At 37.1% G+C, this 23,162-nt stretch overlaps 1 protein-coding gene across 3 annotated transcripts in view; it reads right to left on the reverse strand.

Annotated features, from left to right (window-relative positions):
* The window catches only part of CNOT2 (CCR4-NOT transcription complex subunit 2), a 126,662-nt gene extending 104,082 nt beyond the window's left edge, over positions 1–22,580 (reverse strand). The window contains exon 1 of one of the 3 annotated variants that reach the window (XM_014521471.2): positions 22,473–22,577. In XM_014521471.2, the coding sequence (XP_014376957.1) occupies positions 22,473–22,502 (30 nt within the window). In that variant the 5' untranslated portion in view covers positions 22,503–22,577. Of the gene's footprint in view, positions 1–22,472 lie in introns of all 3 variants that reach the window. The other 2 variants (XM_014521468.2, XM_014521472.2) reach the window with 2 other exon arrangements.
* Positions 22,581–23,162: the final 582 nt, after the last annotated feature.

Genomic DNA, 23,162 nt, shown 5'->3' on the forward strand with positions numbered 1-23,162 from the left:
TGAGTTAACATAACTAAATAAAGAAGTCAAATTAAATATTTTTACAAGTTCTCCCAATGACATCTGGCATTTTATATATATGAAATCCAAGATATTGGCAATTGCATATCTTGTAATATATTTCATCTTGCATTTCATACATTACAAAGAATTTGTAATATATATTTGCAGTCTCAGCCTCATGAAAATTTGTCATGACAAGAGAGGTACCCTCATATGCCTTCTAAACTATCAAGTTCTTAAAAAGATAATTCTGGGATTGTCATGGAAAAAGACAATCTTTGGGCTTATTTTATTAAAGGAGGACTAGAGAAGTAGTTAAAAAAAATTATATTTTTTATATATATATATATATATATATAATATTGCAGTTTTTTAAGTAAAAACAAATGCCTGAAAAGCTCAATAAAATGTCTCTTCACAATGCATTTGAAAGGAAATTTAATGTAGCAGTTCAAGTTCAGTTAACAAGATCACCAAGCACTTGGTATCGCTCTCTCATTGCTTGCTTTGGGGGACAATGCCAGGTCCTTCTGACCTATGCCATGGGGGGAGAGGGGAAAGGGGGTTGCATAGCCTTATGCCCAAACCAATTTAGGCATTTCCATCTTGGATTTCACCTTCACTGAAAATGTAACAAGGTGTCCTAAGTCAGGCACTTCACTGTTTGCACAAGATTTCTTTAACAAATGCTTATGCCAATTCTTAGCTTAACTGATGAACATTAATTTGTGCCGCAGGATCTTGTCACCCTAGGGAATGTTCCATTCACTGAACTCCAAAACCTACTTCTCAGAGAAGGGGAGCAAGTAACAGTCTGTATGCTGGAAAAGTTGACTTCCCATTTAGAGTTTTAGGCTGGACCACATGCTAGATCAGACCTCTACAGGCCGGATCAAACCTTTCTTCAGCCGGATCTGGCCCATGGGTCACAGGTTGGCCTCTGCCCCAAGAAACTGCTGTCTTCTTTCTCTAATGTAGCAGTTCTCTCCAATTCAGCTTCCTGGCTGAAAATCAGAGACTGCAACTACTGCATGATGATCAAACAATCTCCCTTGCAATAAAAAGGATAAACCAAAGACTTTCTTGACTTGTCACCAATTCTGCCAACAACTTTCCTAACAGTTCTCATGATTTTATTTGTTTTTGAAGTACAAGACAAGATGTCAGGAACTCTAAGCTTGCTTGTTCACTTCCCAGTCAAATGCCTACAGAAGGCCACTATGATCTGTTCATATTTGTTCAGAAAAATTCCTAGGCAACAGATACTGTTACATTTGACAGAAATGAACCTAACTTGCTTGTCCAACCTAGAGCACCTGGGTTAAGTCTAAGAAATGAAGAACAGCTTCAATTCCTTAGACTGAAGACTCACACAGAAGACCATGAATCCTCTTTGGTAAAATAGGATCAGAAGCAGTTCTTCTCCATCCAAATTTCTCCCTTCTGGGGATTAGGATTTTCTGTAGATTCTCTTACAGTAGCCTCAAGCAAAACTCACCTTAAAACACAAATCCCCAAAACAACTTACTTCATGTTTTTTCTTTTAGTTTTCCTAATTCAGTGATTCTCAACCAGGTACCACACCACCTTGGGGTGCTATCAGATCTTTTTAAGGGTGTCAAAAGGTCTCACGCTGCTACGTGTGCAGATAATTAGCACTTAGGTGTTCAAACACCTACCCAATTCACAATACAAACCCAGTGATTTCATTTAGGAAATAGAAATAATTGTAGTCTTTCTGAATTCTGTGCAACAAGAATTGCTTTATTATTTTTCTGAAATCAAAACAAGTGTAAAATATGTAATGGCACTTTAAAGACTGCATTGAGTCTAACACGGGCTGTGTTGACACTAATGGAGGTTGAGAAGCATTTACCTAATTAAATACAGAAGGGAACACTAGGGCTAAATATTCTTCCCCGCTCTCTGGATATAGCTGGTGGTATTTCAGGACAATAACATTTACCCATGAGCAGCTCCTCTCGTCCTTATGGACGAGCCTCATATTCTATGTTACTCAAGTTCTGATAGCAATGTCTCACATGTATAACAATTCATAAGTATTAATACTAGAGGTGCACAGATACATCAGTCCTTATTGTATCGGCACTGATAAAAGGAAAAATTGACAAAACCAGCAATCGGCTTTTTTTGGCTGATGTGATTGATAATGTCGCCGATAAATGCCATGTGCACGCACATGGCTGCAGCATGCACACAGCCAGAAATGCAGCCTGGCAGCTTGGAGACCAGCGTTGAGCTGGTAAGTCTGTTGGGGGGAAAGGGACATGGGGGAGGGAAGGGGTAAATCAAGGCTTCTACAGTGAGAGAGGGAGCAGGGCTGGGGCAGAGGAAGGCACTGCCCAGCCAGGGTGGGGCAGGGTATGGGAAGAAGCTGGTAGCTCATCCAGGGGGCGCAAGGTGGCCCTCCAGCCCCAATCAGGCAGCAGCAGCAGCCCACCCTTGCTCTGCGTGCAGAATGGGGGGGGGGGGCACATGCCCCCCAGGCCTCCCCCATGGGCGTGCACAGCGGCCGAAGCCATCCCCCAACTGAGACACCAGCTCCATCTCAGCTGGGCAGCACCTGCCCCTGCCCTAGCTCCACTACCTCCCTCACCATGAGGGCTTCAATATGCCCTCACAATCCCCCTCCCCCCAACAGACTTACCTGCCAATCTTGGCTCTCTAAGCTGCCGGGCTGCATACTGGCAATCAGATTGGTATCAGCCAGATGGCTGGCCAATAATTGGCCATCAGTATCTGCCCAAAAAGATCTTTATTGGCGCACCCCTAATTAATACTTTAAGATATTTGCTTTCCAAATATAAGCATTTTGAAATTAACAGGACTCCAAATTAATAGTGCTCATAGGACACGGATTTAAAAAAAAGACACCTTGATAGGGTCTTCATTTCAGCATCACTTACTTACCTTCCAAACCGGGAGATCAGAAATCTGCATCTTCTACAATTGATGACATCATAGGCATCTCCCTGCATTATTCTGAACTGCTATGATGTATGATTTTTATTACAGGAAAGAACCTCTGAAAGGCTTAGTTATAATTTAAGCAGCATTGCTTTGTACATATTTTGTATAAAAATGTAAACTACTTAATTTTCAGTTCTACCTTATATGTGCCTAATTACTTGGAATATTAAAATTCACTGCTCTCATTTAAAAAGATGTATAAGCATGCAGTTCATATGAAGGTTAGGTGCTGAATGATGAAAATCAGAGTACAGGTTTCCCTCGCTTTATGCGGCTTCCGCATGTACAAATTCACTCTTATGCCATGACCCTTTTTCTACCAAAAATTAATTATATGCGAGGTAAATTCACTCTTATGCGATTGGTGTGGTGGAAGCCGAGTCAGCTGCTTTGTGTGGTGAATTGTAAGAGTGACATGCACCAAAATATACACTTCTGTATGGATCTGTGTTCCTCATTCATTGTCTGCAACATGTTCCTGTATTATGATAGTGCCCTGTGCTTGTGTGTACTGTCTGCTGTTTACGAGACAATTTTGGTACTCGTCAAAGAGATGGGTCTGGGGGTCACTACAGTCGAGATCTTGGAACGTATCCCTATTTGTTACATTGTAAAAAGTGGGTTCCCTTTATGCGAATTCAAGTTACGTGCCGTTTTACAGGAACACATGTACAGCATAAAGCAAGGGAAACCTGTATGGGGAAAAAATTTCAGTACTGCCAAATTTTTGGCTCACATTTGGAAGTCCAAAAGAACAAACCCCTTGAGTGCGATTGCCAAGTTCCCTCTGTGATATGTCTTTGGATGTACATTACACCTAACATCTATCAGTTTTAGGGAGTGTGAAATGTGTTTTACTCTTATGTCCAAATACAGTCCAGGCACTTTCTCTCACACACCAGCAGGTAAGACAACAGCATTTAAGACACCTTTACAAGAAGTCATTGCCAAAGTCAAGCCTTGCTATCTCTAATACTTTAAAATAAGGGGCGCTATTAGCGGGGCTCAACTGACTGACAACATGATTTTGGCTTTTTAAAGAGGACTGCTTTTCAAGGACCTGAAAAACTATATGCCAACTAAATTCAAATTATAGCCAGGGATGAAAGGTTATTATCCTATTCAACTGTGATAGTCACCCTTTAAAGTGGTTTAAAACAGCTTCAGAAAGAGAAACATTTAAAAACAAAAAACAAAACCCAATTTTCATTTACATACATCTACCTTCTTACAGGTGTTTCCCTCTTAAATGAAAAAATGTGGAAATTCTTGCAGCATGATAAAACATTCCAAAATAAAGCATAAGTAAAAAAAAAAAACCGGGGGGGGGGGGGGGGGGGGGGGGGGGGGGGAAGGTGTTTACAAACATCAAGCAGTTACCCCTTTGTAGTAAAACATTACCAGTATACACCATACCACTCGACATTAAAGCAACACAAATGTACTGCTACAATGGAGGCTGTTAAGCACTTCCTCACAATTTGTTTTCAGGGAGCTGAATCTCTACCATTAATCTTTTCATTGAATCAGAAACCAATTCACTCGAGTCAAAAAGAAAATGTTATTTAAAGGAATATTTCAAAGGAACAGAACTCTACCTTTACATAACTTATTTCAGGCACCTTTCACCAGTCTGGCATGGGGTTACAGGAGTGATGGTTTTCTTGTTTTAGAAAAGAAACCCACTCCCCTAAAATAAGAATAATCACCCCACCCACTATTAACACCCTACTCCTCTGATGTAAATGGTTAAATATAGCTAAGTGATATTACACCGCAATTTTGTAAATGAAATTAAAAATACATTAAGCATATAAACATTCAAAGGACACATAGAAAAGCAATATCATAATGTCCAATTAAATGTTTTGTTAGGAAAATGGGGATCAGGCATCCGATCAAAGGATTTTTAACAAGTCAGGGCCTAAGTTCTTTCACACACTTTTCCTCTTCTTTAATTGATAATTTTCATTTACATAACAAAGTAACAAGTCATAGTTTTATCTGGTATTAACTTCATACCCGTTTCTTTCCCAAACGTAAAGGAAAAGGCACTGCGTGTCCAAAAATGGGGTAGGAGGGAGTGCAAGTAAAAGAGTTTTTAGAAACTTAACAGCATCCCTTGAGATGCGTTTGCTTTCCTAACTCTCCTTTAAAATTTACCATCTGATAAGCAACTCTATTCTTTCTGTTCAAATATGCTTGTTTATTTTTAAATGGCAAGGGATTGTTCCCAAAACAATTCAAATGTATTCATTTTCTTATGTATGGAAGTTTCCTTGCAGGTGTCCTGGTAGACAGAACTTCAGACTAAAAGAGCATTTCTGTACTATTTTTTTTTTCCAGTTTTGGATTACATTAAAATCATTCTGATTTAGATCAATGTATTTTCTTGGCTTGTCAAAAAGTATGCTTATAGACACACACACTTAGAATTTAAGGGATATCTATCTATCTCAATTAACCCTTAAATTCTAAGTTTGCTTAACAGCACAAGGGTAGCACATTTAGCACACAGCATACATTCGGCAACTTCACGCAGTCCTTTTTTGGGCAAAGTCTGGGCATAACTTCAATGAAAAACCTGCAGTTACATTTGTGTTTCTAAATAAATCTCATAGTTATTTTTAGGCTGTTTCCAATCATTTTGGAAACCCACTCTCACTGAAGTGCAGTAAAACTGAATTGCAAGATACAGATGGACAACTTGGTAGTTTACACTAGAGTTGTTATACTCCAAAAGAGGTACCAGTATTTTCTGCGACACCTTTAAAGTACATCAGAGAATACTCTCTTGACAACTGTTGCAGGAGTAGAAAAAAAAATTAACAGAAAAATCTCATGGGCCACTGCTATTTCTATGCTACGTGTCCCACAAATACACAAGCATACATTACATTTTTGTTCAGGAAAATAGGAAGTAGGGGACAGGATACTGGCTTTGTTGATCTGTCTTGCACAAAGCATCAGACAGGGTTGCCAATTCACACAGCATCAGCCAGCCAACCTTAGTTTTATTCCACTGTTCCTGTTACTGCAGGAAAGCGCGAGTGTCAGGGTAGCATAGGAAAATAGGGAATGACATATTTTGTTTTTTTCCCAGGTGCACACACAAATTAACATTAGCAACCCAATACATATATATCACTATCATAGAATTGTTAAAAGAGGAATAGTGAGAGCTAACGCCGTCCTTATCCACTGAAAGAGGGAGAGTAAAAGGAAAAATCAGAGCAGAGGGTCAGTTAAGGGCAACACAAGACGTTTGTTGAAATAATCATGGCACACTACCTTTAGGGCATAGTAAAAAAAAACCTTTTAAATTAGGCCAACCTTGACAACTAATGCCAAGTCTCCAACAGCTAGATTTATAGGTGAAATATTTCACTTGCGTACCCTTAACATTAAGAATACTAGACTTCAAAAAACAAAAACAAAAAAACAAGGCTTAGCATATTTCCTTCCATAGGCAATTACCTACAGCTCTGTTTCCTGACTGCTTAGTGTAATGGGGATACACACACAATAATCTGCCTTTTATTTTTTGGGGGGGAAAGAAAAGAGCCGCTACAAAAGCAGAGTTTTCCTCAAGTTGTGTCTATGCCCAAGCTTCTTTAGAAATACTACTTTATTTCTTTGTAGGTACCAAAATGGCCCGATACTCAAGAGTTCCTAAACGTGTAATTATGCTTGCCAGAGATTCACTGTAGAATAGTTTCTTTAAAAAAATCCAACAGAAAAGTTAGATTTCACCAAAAGATATTAATTATTACAAATATTATAAAGTAGAAACAAGGCTAAGTATCAAATGCAATGCACGATGTAAACCAATTATCAAATCCTTGTGCCGAAAGGAAATAGAATTTAGGCTATGCCTGTATTAGGAATACCTGAACAATCCAGCAAGTAGTTGTAGACACACGACAAAGATACCATTATACTATGATATACTGCTTCATCCCATGAGAGTAACTATATTGCAGGGTTAGGGAAGTTGTAGCAGTGAAGGAATGGGATGCATAGTGTCAGGCTAAATATGTAGTCAGCAGGGATCCTGGTTTTCTCCACAAAAAACAAAACAAAAAACCACCCACCCAATTTTCAGTTAAAAAAAAAAAACAAACACAAAACCAAATACTTTATCACGTAAAAATGTGGATTTTGGGGTGTAACCCAAAATCAATTTTTTCCCCATGATTTAAAATGAAACGCCACTAATATATAGATATGGCAGCGTTTCATTTTTTTTTTTAAATCCTCATTTTTCAATTTAAAATGAAACACCGCTAGATCTATATATTAGTGGTATTTCATTTTAAATCATGGGGGGAGAAAAAAAGAAAAAAGACTGAAGGTGATCTCTAACATCAAGACATACAAAAGTTTAAACACAATATTCATCCTTATCTATTTTTCAAAATGGCATGCTAGCTTTGATCACAACTAAGAGATAATATGTGTGAATTCAAGAATAATTATTTGGTCAAAGGTCATCATAATACATTTCTCATAGGGAAGCAGAGTTAAAGCTGTTTGGCCTATATTTTCATATTTCCTAACTTACAATGACTTAACCATGTAACCTCAGTGTTACAGTATTACTAAAGGCTTTCTTGCAATTAATTTGCTTTTTCCTTTTTCTTTTTTTTGGGGGGGGAGGGGGAAGGAAAACAGAGAACAATTTTTTTTTAAAAAGTTGCAAAGCTTTTAAAAATAAAGCCTGGCTAATTAACAGGCATGCTTAATATTGCACAATTTGCACAGTTTATGAACTATTAAAATGCTGATAAAACCCTCTCCTTTCTTTCAACCAAATAAAGACATTTGCTTTAAAACTTAAAAGCTTTTTTTTTCCTGCAGCACTTCAACACTTATCTATCTTTTTTTTAAACACACCAGCAAAGTTTTAAAATTCACTCATGCAATCAGCTTCTGGTTTCCTAGTAATAAAAAAAGTATTTCATATATACATAATAAAATCAACTGTAATAGGACAAATACTTAAAAGCTAAGTGACATCTTCAAGGAAGAAAAGTGTCATTATATGGGCAGCTGAAATCTAGGCCTTAGATATTCTAGTAAAATGTACTATCAGCATCTGACAAAAAAAACAAACAAGTAGGGACAAGAAACTAGCTACATAAAATTATATTTCATTGTGTTATAGGCAAAGATTGCCAAGATTATATAAGTACATCTAGCTAAGCATCCTTCAAGAGGGATCATCATCTTTCAAATAAAACTACCTTACTTAAAATGGTAAATTAGAAGTCAGGTAGGGAGGCAGCTAAAACATTTCACTAGCTATCAAATGAACTGCCAGTCTTGCTCAGTCTAATGGAAAACTTTCACTTAAAGTGGGTAATGGTCAATTCATTTACAAAAGTTCACACAGCAGTTTCTTGCTTTATTCATAGCTTTAGCTTCAGGAAAAATGGATAAGACTTGAAAGTATTTTAGAAGTGACATTAAGCAGTTTTATTATAGTATGCAGTCTTTCACCACATGAACTAGTATGATAGATTTCAAACTGTGTTGGATTTGTATCTGTTACGATACCAGAAGATACACCCACTCAGTTCTGTGAGAAACAGGAGAACGTGATGTGGTAGCAGACCACATAATCGGGGTTGGGAGTGGGGGGCAGGAGACTGGGAAAGCTAACACTGATGTTAGCTAACATTGATGGAGTTCAGCCTTCCCTTGTCACTCATCCTTGGGGCACTCCTGGATCCTCTGCTGCACCCAGACATTGAGATGACAGCAGAGGCTAGGAGGGCCTTTCAACAAACTACATCTGGTGAGAAGCCTATGACCTTTTCTTTCACATTCTGATCTGATCTGGTCACCATCATCTATGCCTTCATAACCTCAAAGCTAAAGCTAGTGCAATAGCCACCACACGATGCTGCCCTTGAAAACTGTCTGGAGGCTGTAACTGGTACAAAACACTGCAGCCTGCCTTCTGACAAAGTCCCTAAGAGCACATAATGCTAGGACTCCAGCATCTGCACTGGCTCCTAGTAGCTTTTTGGGTGCAATTCAAACAAGATGCTAGTTTTGACCTATAAAGCCCTAAATGGCCTGGGACCTTCATACCTAAAGCCCCACTGTGATCTTTAAAGTCAATTGAGAGCAACCTCCTGGACATACCTCAATATTTCAAAATCCACTTGGCAAAAATACATGTGGGAGGTCATTCACAGCAGTCACTCTTCACTTTGAACTCTCTCCCTCAGGTCCCACCAAGGCCTCAGCATAGACAGCTTTCAGAAGTGCTGGAAGACTTTTCTGTTTGGGCAGGAATTTAGCAACCATCACTAGGCCAAAAGGTTATTTAGTGGGTCTTTGCCTTAATTTTGTTTTATTTATTCTAGTTGGTCTTTTAATGTTCTGCTTCTCTTGCTGTAAGCTGTCCTAAGCCTTTGTTGGGAGAAGCAGCAGAAAGTCACTAGCAAACAAACAAAAATATTTCCATCAAATACGTACGTAGTATAAAGAGCAATACTCAATGCTCTTCCCCTTCATGACTGAAACTACCCTATGCCTGTAGAGATATTACCATTACTTAAGAGTTCATATAAATTAAGGTGAAGTGCCCCAATACTTTTTTTGTTTGTTTGTTTAAGAAATCTGCATTGTGCAGAAGTGAACAGGACTCTTGGTTCTATTTAGAGAAAAAATGCTGCTACTCTAGAGTTGCTTAAGCAAAATTCAGGGAAAAAAAAATAAAAAGGGGCCCCTTGATGGCTGAACAAGCAAACGGTAAGAAATATGCCAACAGGACAGAGTTTAGTAGTTTATAAGTTTGGTAGTTGGATTTTCATAATCACTTTATCAAGATGATGTCCATTGGGTCTTGTACAAAATAAATAAATAAATAAATTGAAGATGCTCTTGACAGTGCAACAGGAGCATTAAATACCTCCAATCCTCTTATTTGTGGACCACAACACATTAAAATTAAGGAGAAACTTAATTTAGCCCTCTGTTGGAAAGATAACTTTTCTAAACAGGTGTTTGGAGTAACTCAAAATACAGTACAGTACAATTCCCCTCCTGACCTCCAAAACTATTTGCTTTACAGTAGCACATGGAAGAGCCCTTCCATGCTAGGCACTGTACAAGCTGATAGAAAGCCAGACTTGCAACTTTCTTACACAAGTCTCCAACATTAGACTCATAGGGAAAGTCGAAAAAAAACAATAATTCTTTTCATCTCGTAAACTAAAAACTGTTTGCCTCTTCCACATTTCAAAAGAAGGGATTCTTAAGAGTGTGGCAGCCTTCAGAACCAGTTCACCTGCATCTGTTGCTAGCAAATTAATGTTAGTGCAGGAAAGCCTTTGAGAGAAAGAAACTTAACATACATTTCACAACAGTGGACAATACCCATAATCAAGGCATGAGGTGAAACCACCCGTAATCAAGACATGCACTGTTGCATATACAGAGGCCTTACTGGAAATTTACTGTTGCACCAGTGTTATGCAGTTTCAAAGTGAAAACCCTAGCATAGACAAGATTTTTTTTTTTTTTTTTTACTTCCCTGCTATCTAATGCTGCTCTGTTTGTATCATTAGTTAACGTGTTCACATCCTAGCAATAATTAGAGATAAGGGAAAGAGTAAAGACCTGCAGGTCTTTTTCAATCCACACACAAATTCCCCAGTTTCTGCTTTATGCTGACAGCTTCATGTTGCAAAATTGTTCTGAATTATTTCTACAGTTAGCGAGGCTTACTTTAAAGACAACACTCCAGGTCTTTCTGCTCTTACCCTTGTTAGTACCAAATGCTGTTGATACTTTTTTTAATATCAAAATGAAATACCCCTTTTGCCTCTTCCTCACCACAAAAATCATTTTTCATACAGTTAAGTACTGCTTGATGTTGCATCTTTACTAACCTCTTCAACAGAATTGAGTTGTCATGAAATCTGTCATTTCATTTTTTTTTTAATTGTAGACTTACACTTATTTTAATATACATCCATATTTGAAATGACAGCCTCTTCTATTTACTCCATATAACCATCCTGTAAATTTGTAGCTAAAGTGTTCATGAAAATATACCTACAAAATAAGATACGACTTATGCATTGGTGAGATTCACTCCATGAAAGTTAATGTTACATTTTGCCATAAATCAAATTTTTAATGCCTGAAACTGTGCATGCCAAAATAGTGTGGGTGTGCATAGAAATAAATTGGACAATAGGTACCATTTTCTAAATCGAAGCAAAAGTCCCATTTTTCAAGAAATAACTTGGAGTCTGGATACACAGCACATCTTACTTACTTTTTTTGTACTTGCATCTTTTTTCTACACAAACGAACATTTCTGTAGAATCTAACATGGACAGACATATGGGGCTGCTCAGCTACCTACATACAGTAGCACTACAGTGCATCATAGTGCTTTGCTGCTAGGTAGGAGGAAGCAAGTAGTAATCTGCTTATTTGAAACAAACTACCACGCTAAAATAAACTACAGACAAAAGACACACCTAAATCAGTTTACCTCTTATATTTGCACAGATAAAAATCTACACCAGATTCAAGTAGATTACACTGGTCTAAAGCTCTACTTTAATGCATCTGTTCCCCCTCCACTCCTTCCCCCTCTGGTGTAAATAATTTGTGTCCAAGAACCTGGACACATCTTTAGAAGTGATGTGGACACTTCTCCTCTCCCCTGCAAAAACACTCAGTCATAAAATACCTTTAAGTACATTTCTTAGAAAGGGAGATTACAAGAAAAAAAAAAACCATTATATATATAGAATTTATCTAAAAGTACAACAAGATTAAATTCTACTAAATGAGCACCAAGCTAGCAACACTGATAGTTAAAAGCCCATTTGCAACTGCTTATAGAGAACTTTGCCAATTTTGCTTACAGAACAATCTATTTGAGGCTGAAATCTTCCATGCCAGCAAGCTCCATCCCCACAGGGCTCTGGCACACTACTGGACTGCATGTCCAGCACCCCTACAAAGCAATGGAGGATGCAGTTTCTTGGGGCTAAAATAGGAGTTTGCCCAGAATTGTTCCTCCCGTCTGCCAGCCAAGACTGTCCTGGGCCAGGCTCCAGAGCTGAGAGTATAGAGGCTTACTCTTGTTATCCAAATGCTTCCCATGACAATGTCCAAATAGCATGGAGAAATAAACAGCCAGTTTAATTCAGAGAGCTAAGGAGAGAAGAAAGTAGGGTCAAGGAGCTATGAGCAAAATAGCAAGAGAGTACCAGCTGACCACTAGGACACACTTTTCTACATCCTGGAATAGAAGTCATGATTCTTGAGTCTCCCCATTCCCTGGCCATCTAGCGAATGACTGGGAAGCCCACAGGTGAAACAACTCCATCCCCATCTAGTGGCAGGTTCACAGAACAGCTTGCTACTGTTAATAGTAAATCCACTACTCCAGGAATGGAAGAGTGACTGAGCTGCAGATCCCAAACTTGTCAACAACTCATATGAAAAATCTATAGTTTTATATGACAGAAATTTGGGTGATTTAAAAAATAAAGAAATATTTACACCCCGCAAATCGTAAGATTACAAATAATGAGCACTCAAAAGTTAAGCTAATTCTAACATTTTCTGTGGCAAATAACCTTGAAAATAGAGTTGAATTACATGCATCATGAAATGTCTTCAGTTCCAGATGCACATATTCTTCCCTTGCCACATTCATTAAAAGGGCCAGCTTGTGGCTTAAAAATGTCCGGGCTGTGTAGCGAGCAAGGATGCTGCCAAGGAGAAACCTTGAATTGTTTGCTAAGTTGGAAGGTATGTGATCAATAAGACTAGATAGAGACTGCAGAAAGAGATGGGCCCTGGTAAAGTACCTGAATGGCCCTGTGAAGAAGTAATTCTAACTTTGTTTCCACGATAGACATCTCACAAGAAGCCAGATAGGGCACAAAAACCAATATTTTCCATAAGCAACCATTGTTTGCTCCTAACTTCAGATACTAAGGGTCTGATATGGAAAAGTGCCAAGCACTCACAACTGCAGCCAAGATCAATGGAGTTCTGCTTCAAACGTGAAGGACTCCAGAATACTAAGTAAGGCTTCTCAACCAGGGCACTCAAGATTCAACTTTATCTCAGTTTCTCCTTCAACAAAAACCATCACCTCACAAAGGGTTGCAAAAATAGCTCTACAGCGATTAATGCATTTCAGAAACTACATTAAGAATATTACCGAAAAGCCCAAGAGGAAAATTATAATTCTGCGTTCAGTACAGGTTTGAATGGCATGCAATAGACTGAATGGTTTTTTACACTCATTTAGCGAGTGCTCCTATATTCTGTCTCTACCCAATCATTGAGCACCATTCATGACATGAGGGTCCTATGGGAAATGTATTTCCAAAAGGGGACCGACTGCGTAAAGGTGCAAAGGCAACCTTGATTCTGGCACTGCCTAACTTTTGAGTGCTTTGACTGTACAGCCCTAACAGGGTTTTATTTTGTTTGTCGACACAAACATTTTACATTACACATGTTTAAACTGGCCTGTCAATCATACAACTGAAGGGAAATGAAAGAGTCTGTTGATAATTATGGAGTTAGAGCACAGAAGATATGGGTGGGAAGGGAGAAGGCAAAGAGGAGGACACACTAAAAGGTAGTTCAAAATCACGCTTCCCAATCTTAAAATGCCAGGCTCGGAGTAAGAGCACAAGGCACTCTCAAGGCACAGAAGAGACAGAAATGGGTAAAAAAAAAAGGTATAAACACAGCCAGAAGACAGATGGGCCATAGACCAGAAGAGCTGAGAACCTTGGGAGACAAGAAAAGGCAGACTAGTTAAGTTTTGCATATGAATAAAGATGTACTCCATCTTTTCTACCATCCACCATTCCGTCTCCAGCTTAGATAAACTCTCAGCAATAAAAGCATTCACCACCTATGCACTCACTAACATCTGGAGTCAAACCATGCTTTAAGCAGCCTCAAAATCTGTTGAAGCAAAATTCCTTCAGAAAACTTTATATGCCAACCCAGCTCAAAATCTAAGCTAGTTTCAAAAGTAAGCAAATTCCACACTTAAATCGTTCTAACATTTGCGTTTCAAGGAATCCAACTATCTTTTAGTTAATGGTGAAGGCCTGTACAACACCATTATTCTCCACATCATATTAAAGTTCCCACAATTTCACATAAAAATAAGTTACGGGGAAATTATAGTATCCCATTTTTATTCAAAGATACATTAATGTATTGTCATCTTTGCAAATTTACTCATTTATTTGGGTAGGATGACTGCTTTCACCTCTCACCAACACAGCAGCAAAAAAAACCAAAACAAACTAGATGGAGAGCTGGGCTCTCCTCTGAAACACACCATACAAGAAGTTATTGCTGAACCTGTTGGAAGATACTACATGCCACTTATTTCAGGTGGTTCTTCAACTCACTCAACAGAAACAAAGTTAGCAGGACTGACTCTTCAAAGTGACAAAGCCTAGGAAGCAATACCAAGGCTTGGGGAAAAAAGGGCTAGGGGAGAAGACTGAATTGACCTAGGTTAAGTTAAATCACAACTTGCTACCTTCTCAATTCAGCCACTATCTAGCATGGTAACTGTCAATCAGAGCTAGTCAGGACTCATTTAATACTAATAAACACAATCAAAGTAAAAAAAAAAAAAAAAAAAAAAAAAAAATGATGGGTCATCTTCTCATGTACTTCCATTGCTTATTAGCTTAAAACAGAAGCTCAGTTCTTTACCGAAATGTACAATTCTCTTGTACTTCTATTCTGTACACAGTGCATTTTTGCTCGTTTGTCCCCCAGTAAAGAATAATTTAAAATATTCAAAATTCATGCCCCATAACTGATATCAAACAGTAGTTATCCATGAGAAACATTCATAACCAAAAATCCTGCTTTCCATAAAGGCAAAATATATCTGTTACAGGACTAAGCAAACCAATAGTAATTTTTTTTAATAGCTTGTACTCCAAAAAAGTTATGCAGGTAGCCTCAAAGTCTAATTTCATAATTTGCATATATTTAAAGGAAATAAAAATAAGTGTCCTTCCATAAAGCAAAACTTAAGAACTTGGTAATGACTACCACCATATCCCCCCTTTCTTTGAGTACATGAAAAATATAAAAAAACGAAACGTTTTGAAAATAACTATACCAATTAACTTTGGTTATCCTCGTTATGTTTCAACTAAAGGGAGCTTTTATTTAATAAAGGTATACGCAGGCCGTAACTAAAGTAGTAACATCAGAATTTTTCTTAGCTACTCATCTCAGGTCTGCATCCCAGTTTCTGAGGTATGACTACTCCACATTAAGACATATTTCATATATACTTTCAATGTTCTGAAAATATTTTGTTTACTATTAAATTGGTAGGGCTGCATTTTGGAAGACACTTTCTCTTAATAGCCCAAGGTTGCTACCCACCAACAGATGTGCATCAATTGCCAACACTTTAATCATCATGATTTCCAAAGGTGCTCTGAGAAGGTCAATATGACACAATGATCAAACTGCCAACAGCCACCAGTACCTTATCTCCACTAGAACTGTCAACAGCAGCACCAGAAAGAGCTGTAGTCATTGAGGAAAAATTTTATGAGAAAGGTCTACTGTAGACAAGACTTATAGTAATTCAGTACAAATTGTTCTAAATATATACTAACTCAAAAAAAAACTCAACACCTTAACAATAAGGAATGTTTATTTTCATTTTACGTTCCCTGCAACATATAATCTTTTAAAAATTGGTAAGACAAGAGATGTAGAGGTGTGTGTTTGTTATCTAAACATCTCCCCACATTTAATTCCTCCTATACAAATGCAGCCTGATAGAGTAGGGATAGCTAGTAAATTAGTAGGCCTAATTGCAAACCTAAGAAACACCTTAGCTATGCTAAAAACTAACAATGCAAAGGAGCACTAAGCATCTGTAAATATTTTTCCTTCACAGCTACAAATCCCCTTGCCCAAAAAAAAATAAAAAAAATAAGTATATCACTAAATCACTTGATATTAAGCTGCATATGTCTGTAAAACATTGGAGGGGAAGGGGGGGCGGGGGGAGGAGACAGGAATGAAGAGAATATCTACCAAAAATATTCACACCAGTGGTAGTCAAAAAGTCAAAACATACACAAATAATATTACAAAATGAAGTAGTGTTGAAGATGGGTTTTTTTAAGAAGGCAGTTTCAGAAATAAAAGCAATCAATTATCTCCAGTGTTTTGGTCTTTGTTCTTAATCTAAGGGAACTCCAAACTTTTCCTTCCCAGCCCTGCATTTAGAGCTGTTCTGAAAATACAGTACTCTGTAACTCTCAAGTTACTTGTACATTACTAGATTTTGACTGTGCAATCCTAGAACATGTTTAATAAAAAAAAAAGACAAACGGACAAAAAAAACAGAATGCATCATCTGAATACAATGAAAAGTTGTTTAAACTCATAAATTAATTCCCATTATAAATTGGGCAAATGCACATAAACAATGTTTGTAAGATCACATCAAAGAAATACAAAGATTGCTGAACTGCTAAAAAAAAGGTCTGATAAGCTAACAGCCATAAGTGTTGGGCATGAATCTACCATAAATGTCACTTGTACTGGGTGTTTTTTAGTGTTCATTTAATATATTTTTAAAGTTCTGATTTGCTAACAGGAAAGTGGCATTTCTTCAATTATTCTCGTCTCTTTTTCACCACAATCTATACCTTTATAGGAGTTAAAAGTAATTTCCCCAATACTCCTATTACTGCTCAGAACCAAGTTACATTACATGAGGTATCTTGTTTAGTAAAGTTCTACCATGGACAAAATTAAACACACCTGTACACAGAAACACTCTGGAAACTATTCATGAAGTTTAAGTAGAAATGTGCAACACACAATTTTCAAGCTGTTGATCTTCCCAGAAGATCATAGCAACATACTATATACGTGGACACAACTCATGTAATTTTACAAATAAAACATCTTCATGTGTTTAGGCAAAAGAAACAAAACATTCTATAGAAGGCTGTAACTACAATTAAAAAAAAAAAAAAAAACAATTAAAAAAAACAAAGGAAAAAAAAAAAAAAAGGGTGTATGACTAAAGCACCATGGAGTTGAGGCCTCTACATGTTCACACTGTAGAATTTAAACTTTATACTGTGTGTTCTGCCTTCCTGAAATACATGGAACTGGCTAATAACTAGAGCAGAATACTAGATTAAGATCAGATTTGGATTCTCTTCTCATCTCCTACCCTTCCCCCCATTACCGTGTTTGAGAAATTGTCCATCTTCAGTAAGACAGTTCAAAACTGACAGCAGAAAATAATTTGCAGCTTCTAGAAAACCAGCAAAAAGTTTCCTCCCGATAAACATCATTTACCAAGTTTTTTGCTATCACAAAGTTAGCTCCGGGCCTTTTGGGAAGAAAAAAAAAAAAAAAAAAAAAAAATGTGCTGTTTATACCATATGAAAAGGAACTGCAGTATGAACCAAACACTTTTAGGAAAAAACTAAATTTTACACTCCATTTACTAACAAGACTTTTTATATGCTTCTTTAATTTTTATCCGGTTTTAACTCCTGCAGCTAACTTCAAGGTCATATGTCATGTCTGGAAACACTGACAACACTCCCACATAAAATCACCACAACATTGCTTTTCTGTTACAGATGGGAATAGACACAGTACACAATTCCTTCACAGAAGTGAAACAGTCCATTAAACGGATTCTGCTTTTGGCAGACATTCTAGCATCTGTAGACTTCAAAACTTGAAGCTTGTATTATTCCATTGTAAATTCTTTGCCAAGGATGGCAACTGTGTGACCTGTAGACTAAGCTTACCCCACCGAGTTCTTCAATAATGCCAACAGATGGCTTTTATTTTTAAAAAGTAAGTAAAGGCTACAGAACCCAGCATGCAGCGTTTCATTTTAAGTACAGCAGGTAGGTAGGCTCAACATGTAATACTGCATGTTGGGACATATGCATACAAATACATATTGTACCTCCACAAAGAAAAAAATATCTACAGTAAGTCATTCATACAAATTAGATTGACAGCAGGGACAAAGTTTGGGCACCCCAGCTCTGAAGGCATATCTAAACGTTACTATAAAGATATGCTAATCAAGATCTTCAAGTAGATGCCGAAAATCTGGCTGTTATGTCTCGATTTCAACAGAGCTTCTGGGTGTTTTGAAAGTCATGCCACTTATATAAGAATCTAATTTTAGGTTCCTTTTTGGTCAAGTTTACTCAGAGTAGATAATTTATGCTTGCTAAACTAAATATGAAGTTATAAAAATATTACCCAACACAAAGTACAATGTTAGCTGCCAGTGCACTATATAAAATTAGGAGGTGGAAACATTCAAGAGGGCATTAACCTTAAAAAAAAAAAAAAAAAAAAAAGAAAACAACAACTTCTTTGACCCCTCTGAGAAATTCTGTATACATTTTGGTTCACTTAGGATCTCTCAGAATACATCACATTATTACACATGTAACGTCTCCTCTCCATCTGTAAGGTGTCAGATTGTACCATTCTGGGATATCTCAAGTGAACCAGAAAGTACCAGGAAGATGTGTTAGCAGGAATACAAAAATTCAATTAAAAAATTCTAAGTTACTAGCCTATAGCTTCCACTTCATAACAGAAGGTTGGTTAAAAAAAAAAACAAACAAACAAACAAACAAACAACACAACCCTTTTTATTCCTGAAGCAATAAAATGAGCTGTTGGCTAATTCTGATACCTAGTGCTAATTTAAAAGTCAGTCTGGTCTGGAAAAGTATACTCATGACAAGTCTGAGTGTCCAAAGTGACCAATTTCATAAATATTAGGAATCCAACACAAAAAAGTCCTTTTACTTTATGATCACAGGCTAACTTGTGACATACTTTATTGCATGGTGAGTTTTATTTGAGCAACAGGAATCAGATTGGTACTGCTATACCTATGTATGAAAGCATTAACAATGAGGTTTAATTTCCATATCCAAATAAAAGAACTATTTTACAAAATTAATCATTTACTTCAAGATATGAATCTGAAACTGGGGGAGGAGCTGGTTTTTTTGTTGTTGTTGGTTTTGCTTTGTAGCTTTTCGTTTTACCTGTGATGTGCTTGCTTACAATTTATACATAACAGAGTGGCTAAAGTTACCAACTGCATACCTAAATAAGTTCCTTGTGCAGTAGAATAACAGGAACAAAGCCAGTACACTTTCCTTTTCATTGTTAGAATTCTGCGGTGACAAGTATTCCTATGACTAGAACATTAAGTGCATAGCCATAAAAGAGATACAAAGAAAGCTTCATATAATATATTAACTGTATATACTGAAAAGGGTAAAACACTATTCCATTAGAGTCCAAAGAGAACAGCCCGCTTTGTGTGACAAGTGGATGGTGAAAGGTCACTAGGAATTTTGTTACTGCTGTTGATTTCACATTGAAGGCACTCAGGACAGCAATGGGCAACAGCATAAAATTCAGAGAGTCAGACAAACATGACAGATAAAGAAATGGTATTATGCACTATTTATATAGCTTTAAGAAATGTGCTTGCCAAAAAAAAAAAAAAAAAAGCCTACAAAACTAAACTTTGATCATCCACAGCTCAAAACAGACTCTCTTAGTTTTACATAATTAGTCATATTGCATCCAGGCACAAACAAAAGCTTGTTAATACTACCAAACATTTTCCATTTCACCACACGAGGTGTTTTACACTATTTTTGTAAACAAACTTTAGCTTTCCATCATTAGTTTATCAGCTGACTAGAAAGCGTGAAAGAGTTCTGAAAATGTTTTCAAAACTCAAACTAGTGCCTACAAGCAAAATTTTCATATACAACTTGTACAAAATAAAGAAAAGAGGTGTGGAAGGCAGTTTACAAAAGAAACACCCTCACAAAAAAAAAAAGGAAGCATGGACCTGAAGGACAGTAAACAAATTTAATATTAGGTATTCGCACACTGTCAGAGCATGCAAGCCATAAGGAGAAAAAAAAAGATAAAGCAAGCAACTGGAAGTACCACACAGGTCAAAGTTGAAAAAATTCTGCCAGTATAATACCTAAAGGATTTTAAATCTGGCATTCCGTTTTGAATTTAAACAGCAACAAAAAAAACCCAAAAACGAAACACGCAGCAGTAGCAGCCAAGTTAAGTAAAAACCTTATTTCCACAGGATTGCCAATAATCAGTAAAGCGCACAACTATTTGTGCAGGACTGTCCTGGACTGCAAGTTGAGCTGCTAAACGCTACTGAAAATAGTTCATCAGTATTGCAAAATTTCAAGAAGTTATGTTTTAGCCTTTTTATAAAGAATTAAGTAAAAACTTACGAACAAACATGGTGTTCTTTTATTCATTTAACCAATTTCTTACAAGTTTTATGCCATCCAGGGTAGGAATTACATTTTTATATACAATACTAGGGTGTCAATATTACCAAATTAAAATATGTCTAATACCCGAAGTGTAGTATTGGAAATAAATTTTCTTGAAATAGAACAGTCTCAGAATTGCAGGGGTTTTCAGAAACTACAGAAGCCAGAGATACCATATACAGTAATAATACAATAGGCTAATAGGTTGGACTTCAAATATACAAGTAAGTTGTTTGTAATTCACTGCTATACATTATTATGCTGCTGACAGTGTTCAAAATACCAGCCAATAGTCTGCTGCCATTACTAATGCTTGACACAGGTCCCAATTAAAATTATGCACATTAGAAGCATTTGAGAGAGAGACTGTGCAATAGTTTCACTTTTTCAAAAATAGTTAGATTCTTTAATGTTCTAATAGTGCTGAGTGCTTCTATGGTCTGTATAGACAATGCATTTTCCAAGTTTTCAAAAAAAAATAAATAAACACAAATGTAGGTCTAACTCCCGCAAATTCCTCAGCAAGTGCTCATCTGTCAGTAAGTTACTATTCAAATGAAGAATCCTACTTAAGTGTGTACATAAATAATTGTAGGATCAGAACCTTAACCAAAGCAACACTTTAGGTCACTCTTTAGGGGCATTTAAAAAAAAAAAAAAAAAAAGTACAACACCCCTCTAACACAGGAACCTGAAATAAAAACAAACCATTCTGAAGTACTACACATATTAAAAAACAAGATGTTTTAATTGAAAACATATTCACCGAAACAGACAGAATATTTTATCGAAGTCAAAATGCCTAACAATTTTGTAAGCATTTTAAAGATTATTTTTCTATTAGCTAGCAAGTCTAAGTTACCCTAACCTTGAATTGTTGGGTTTTGTCAGCAAATATTAGTGGCTGCATTTTTGCATAAATGATAGAAATATCAACCTGATCCTGCATAATTATGAACAAACACCTACTTCTTAAAAAAGAAAAAAAAAGTTAATTGGTACAAAGTGTAACATGTTTAGACAGGCTTACACTGGAAAACTAAAAGTTCTTCCAGTCTGGAATAATATTTATGAATATGCACAAACACAACAGAAGTAAACCAACATGGGGGGAGGGGTGGAGAAGGTAGTAACCAACATATATTCTTCATTGAATTTTTTGGATTGTCACAAGGAAAATCCCTCTCCCCAAAATAATAACAGATCAGATCACAGCCATTTACATAGCACTATAAAAAAATATGGATCCTACAAGCTTAATTCCAAATTCTATCCTTGAATGCTTGTGTAGAATTTGTGTACAAATCCCATTAACACTGCCGACTTGACCTGAAAAAATAAATAATTCGGGTTTAATCTTAATATTTTACATTGTGAGAAAACTATTGAAGAATGCTTTTTTAAAAGGTACACTTTCAGTATAAGGGACAATACCCACTTTTTTCAAACGTTACTACTGAAAACAGACTTCCAAAGGAGATGAAAGTGTATTTTTACAACAAAATTAAACTGTAACAAATTAAGCCTGCAATCCTGTCTAGATAGACAACACACAGGCAAGACTGGAGGAAAATAAACAATTCTGATGTCAGACCTAGGGTCAGTTACTCAGTTAAATGGCACTCTCAACTTTCACAAAGAGCTAGCGCTAAAGACCAACATTACCAAATGTGAGCAGGGTTCTAGGGCTACTCTAAGTCGCCCAACTGACAACACCTTTATGGGACCTGATGTTCAGGAAGTAACAAGTACTCATTCTTTAGAAGTTGGGCCCTTCCAAATGACATCTTAATTTGGGCACTCCAGCTGTTAAAGTCCTTTCTTAAATTCTCAGATAACTTTAGACTAGCATTAACAGTTAAGGCACAAGGAGCAGAGTCTCCTAACAGAGTTTCATAAGTAGTTACAACTTTTTAGAGAAGGATGCACAAAACAAAACGTTCTTTCCACCACAACGTCATTAGCTTCAGTGCAACTTCCTGAAAATGAAACCAAAATACCACTTGCGAGACAATGACAAATTACTTTGTGATGTGAAGCATTCAAATTCCCTCGTAATAAAAGGACTGGTACCTTGAAGTCTGGAAGCTTACAACATACCATCAGGAATTCTCCGGGCGAGCAGTGATGCTGTTATACCAGTACTTGAGAAACAAGGACAAGATCTTGCAAACCTTGTTCTATTAACAACAGACAGTGATGAAATGTCCCGTTCTAAGAGGAGACTCAAAGAACACCGGTGCTTGAACAAAGTCCTTCCTAGGCCTAAATACAGGACTTTTGCCATAAAAATCGAAATAGCCGCATTTTGGTGACTATTCTAGATCTATACGCCATAACGGTTTAACCCTCCCTCCCAGCAGCATGATTCCTATTGGCCGGTATGACAGCAAGTCCAATCATCCTTAAATCACCTGGTTGAAGAGTAAAGCCCAGCAGCCACCCACCACCCCAGCAGACTTTAGCACCATCAAGACTATGAACAAATGTTGCCTTCAAGACACCACGCACACTCGGGCAGATGTGAAAATGTGACACCCGCTGCCAAGTGTCAGCGGGAGAGCAGCAGGGCAGAGATTAAGTTTCTCCAACAAAATAGATTTTTAAATTTTTTTTTTTTTTTTTAAAGTCAAAAGCTGCTTTTGGCAATCACCTCCCTGAAGGTGCGGGGGGAGGAAGACACCACGGCTGTACCCAAGTTCTACCCCAGAGGCAAGAGAGCTCAGACAGAAGTTACCTGTGGCTTCAGGCCGACTTCTCTTT

The sequence above is a fragment of the Alligator sinensis genome, unplaced genomic scaffold, assembly GCF_000455745.1.
Source record: "Alligator sinensis unplaced genomic scaffold, ASM45574v1 scaffold506_1, whole genome shotgun sequence".
NCBI lineage: Eukaryota > Metazoa > Chordata > Crocodylia > Alligatoridae > Alligator > Alligator sinensis.